Below are 4,275 nucleotides of genomic sequence, written 5' to 3'. Positions count from 1 at the left end.
GGACATGGGGGCTGAGATTGAATGGGGCTGAGAGCTGAGGGGCTGCCATGGGGGGTGGGACACAGGGGATGTTATGGGGGGACATGGGGGCTGTTATAGGGGGATATGGGGGGATGTTATGGGGGGCTGTGCTTTAATGGGGCTGAGAGCTGAGGGGTTACCATGGGGGGTGGGACGGGGGGGGGATGTTATATGGGTCTGTGATTGAATGGGGCTGAGAGCTGAGGGGCTGCCATGGGGGGGTGGGATGGGGGGGACATGGGGAACACAGGGGGGTGTTATGGGATGGGAAAGGGGATGTTATGGGGGGGGCTGTGCTTTAATGGGGTGAGAGCTGAGGGGCTGCCATGGGGGGGTGGGACGGGGGTGTTATATGGGGGGCTGAGATTGAATGGGGCTGAGAGCTGAGGGCTGCCTTGGGGGGGTGGGACAAGGGGATGTTATGGGGGGACATGGGGGGGAATATGGGGGGATATGGGGGGGCTGTGCTTTAATGGGGCTGAGAGCTGGGGGCTGCCATGGGGGATGGATATGGGGGGGTGTTTATGGGGGGGTGTGATTGAATGGGGCTGAGAGCTGAGGGGCCATGGGGTGGTGGGACGGGGGGTGTTATGGGGGGATGTTATGGGATGGACAGGGGGATGTAATGGGGGGGGCTGTGATTGAATGGGGCTGAGAGCTGAGGGCTGCCATGGGGGGGTGGTACACGGGGGATGTTTGGGGGACATGGGGGTGCTATGGGGGGATATGGGGTGACATTATGGGGGGGCTGTGATTGAATGGGGCTGAGAAGCTGAAGGGCTGCATGTGGGATGGAATGGGGGGTGCTATGGGGGGATTTTATGGGGGACATGGGGGGAGGATGTTATGGGGGATATGGGGGAGGCTCTGCTTTAATGGGGCTGAGAGCTGAGGGCTGCCATGGAGGGATGGACAGGGGGGTGCTATGGGGGATGTTATGGGACATGGGGGGATGTTATGGGACAGGGGGATGTAATGGGGGGGCTGTGATTGATGGGGCTGAGAGTCTGAGGGGCTCATGGGGGTGGGACATGGGGACATTATGGGGGGATGTTATGGGGGATGTTATGGGAGGACATTTATGGGGGGACATAGGGGATGTTTTGGGGGTCTGCTTTAATGGGCTGAGAGCTGAGGGGCTGCCATGGGGGACGGGATGGGGGGTGCTATGGGGGATTTATGGGGGGACATGGGGGATGTGATGGGTTACGTTATAGGGGGGCTGTGCTTTAATGGGGCTGAGAACTGAGGCTGCCATGGTGGGATGGGACATGGGGAGGGCTTATGGGGGGATGTTATGGGGGATATGGGTTGGCTCTGCTTTAATGGGGCTGAGAGCTGAGGGCTGCCATGGTGGGACGGCAGGGGGATGGGGTTACGTTATAGGGGGGGCTGTGCTTTAATGGGGCTGAGAACTGAGGGGCTGCCATGGTGGGATGGGACATGGGGAGGGCTATGGGGGGATGTTATGGGGGGATATGGGTTGGCTCTGCTTTAATGGGGCTGAGAGCTGAGGGGCTGCCATGGTGGGACGGGACAGGGGGGTGCTATGGGGGGATGTTGTGGGGGGACATGAAGGGATGTTATGGGACAGGGGGATGTAATGGGGGAAGGCTGTGATTTAATGGGGCTGAGAACTGAGGGGTTGCCATGGTGGGATTGGACGGGGGGATGTTATGGGGGGATGTTATGGGGGGGATGTTATGGGGGGACATGGGGGGATATTATGGGGTTATGTTATAGGGGGGGCTGTGCTTTAATGGGGCTGAGAGGCTACTGTGGTGGGACGGGATAGGGGGTGCTATGGGGGGATGTTATGGAGGACATGGGGGGGTTCTGCTTTAATGGGGCTGATTTCTGATATCCCCCTGCTCAGCATTGAGGAGTCAGACCAGGGGCCCTACGCCATCATCCTGGCCCCCACCCGTGAACTGGCCCAGCAGATCGAGGAGGAAACCATCAAGTTTGGGAAACCGCTGGGGATCCGCACGGTGGCCGTTATCGGGGGCATCTCCCGCGAGGACCAAGGGTTCCGCCTGCGCATGGGCTGCGAGGTCAGCGTGCGGCCCCATAGCGAGGGCCAGCCCCATAATAAGGGCCGGCCCCATAGCGAGGGCCAGCCCCATAGCGAGGGCCAGCCCCATAGGAAGGGCCGGCCCCATAGCGAGGGCCAGCCCCATAGGAAGGGCCAGCCCCATAATAAGGGCCAGCCCCATAATAAGGGCCAGCCCCATAATAAGGCCCTATATAGTCTGTTAATGGGGGCACTGTGATAATAAAGCCCAGCCCCATAATAAGGCCCCATATACTGTGTTAATGGGGTCACCCCATAATAAAGCCCGATATACTGTGTTAATGGGGGCACCCTAAAGCCCCATATACTGTGTTAATGGGGGCACCCCCATAATAAAACCCCATATACTGTGTTAATGGGGGCACCCCTATAATAAAGCCCCATATACTGTGTTAATGGGGCACCCCTATAATAAGGCCCAGCCCCATACTAAGGCCCTATATACTGTGTTAATGGGGGCACCCCCATAATAAGGGGTGTGCTGTCTTAATGGGGGCACCCTAAAGCCCCATATACTGTGTTAATGGGGGCACCCCATAATAAGGCCCCATACACTGAGTTAATGGGGGCACCCCCATAATAAAGCCTCATATGATGGGGACACCCTCATAATAAGGCCCCATATACTGTATTAATGGGGGTTCCCCCATAATAAAGCCCTATATACTGTGTTAATGGGGGTGCCCCCATAATAAGGGGTGTGCTGTGTTAATGGGGGCACCCTAAAGCCCCATACACTGTATTAATGGGGTCACCCCATAATAAGGCCCCATACACTGTGTTAATGGGGTGCCCCCATATATTAAAGCCCCATATAATGGGCAAAACCCCATAATAAGGCCCCATATACTGTGTTAATGGGGGCACCCCCATAATAAAGCCCCGTACACTGTGTTAATGGGGGCACTGTGATGATCCTATGATGATGGCCCCATAATGAAGCCCCATATATTGTGTTAATGGGGGCACCCCCAGCTCCCAGTATGGCCCAGTTGGGCACTGGTTCCTTCCCATTGGCACAGATTGTCATTGCCACTCCAGCCCCATAATAAAGCCCAGCCCCATAATAAGGCCCCATATACTGTGTTAATGGGGGCACCCCCATAATAAGGGGTGTGCTGTGTTATTGGGGGCACCCTAAAGCCCCATATACTGTGTTAATGGGGGCACCCCATAATAAGGCTCCATACACTGAGTTAATGGGGGTTCCCCCATATATTAAAGCCCCATATACTGAGTTAATGGGGTCACTCCCATACTAAAACCCCATATAATGGGGGCACCCCCATAATAAAGCCCCATACACTGTGTTAATGGGGGCACCCCCATAATAAAGCCCCATATATTGTGTTAATGGGGTCACCCCCATACTAAAACCCCATATACTGTGTTAATGGGGGCACCCTAAAACCCCATACACTGTGTTAATGGGGGCACTGTGATGATCCTATGATGATGGCCCCATAATAAAACCCCATATACTGTGTTAATGGGGGCACCCCCATAATAAAGCCCTGTATACTGTCCCATAATAAGGGTTGTGCTGTGTTAATGGGGGCACCCTAAGGCCCCATATACTGTGTTAATGGGGGCACCCCCATACTACCCATACTAAAGCCCCATATAATGGGGTCACCCCATAATAAATCCCCACACACTGTATTAATGTGCCCCCCTGTTGTTCCCATGCCCAGATCGTCATTGCCACCCCCGGGCGCCTCATCGACGTCCTGGAGAACCGGTACCTGGTTCTGAGCCGCTGCACGTACGTGGTGCTGGACGAGGCGGATCGGATGATTGACATGGGGTTTGAGCCTGATGTACAGAAGATCCTGGAGCACATGCCTGTAACCAACCAGAAACCGGACACGGACGAGGCCGAGGATCCGGAGAAGATGCTGGCGAACTTTGAGTCCGGGAAACACAAGTACAGACAGGTGGGATATGGGGTGTGGGGTATGGGATGTGGGGTATGGGATGTGGGATATGGGGTATGGGATATCTGGTATGGGATGTGGGGTATGGGATATGGGGTATGGGATATGGGGTATGGGATATGGGGTATGGGATATGGGGTATGGGATATGGGGTATGGGGTATGGGATATGGGGTATGGGATATGGGGTATGGGATATGGGGTATGGGATATGGGGTATGGGATATGGGGTATGGGATATGGG

The 4,275-nt window shown here is 55.5% G+C and overlaps 1 protein-coding gene across 1 annotated transcript in view; it reads left to right on the top strand.

The window, feature by feature from the left end:
* The window catches only part of DDX23 (DEAD-box helicase 23), a 22,770-nt gene that overhangs the window by 12,016 nt on the left and 6,479 nt on the right, over nucleotides 1-4,275 (top strand). The window contains 2 exon segments of the mRNA XM_032441673.1: nucleotides 1,898-2,075; nucleotides 3,790-4,065. Of these exon segments, the coding sequence (XP_032297564.1) occupies nucleotides 1,898-2,075; nucleotides 3,790-4,065 (454 nt within the window).

Source organism: Coturnix japonica, unplaced genomic scaffold (assembly GCF_001577835.2).
Source record: "Coturnix japonica isolate 7356 unplaced genomic scaffold, Coturnix japonica 2.1 chrUnrandom485, whole genome shotgun sequence".
NCBI classification, from domain to species: Eukaryota; Metazoa; Chordata; class Aves; order Galliformes; family Phasianidae; genus Coturnix; species Coturnix japonica.
The sequence above is the reverse complement of the archived record's forward strand: the minus strand, read 5'-3'. Positions and strand labels throughout refer to the sequence as shown.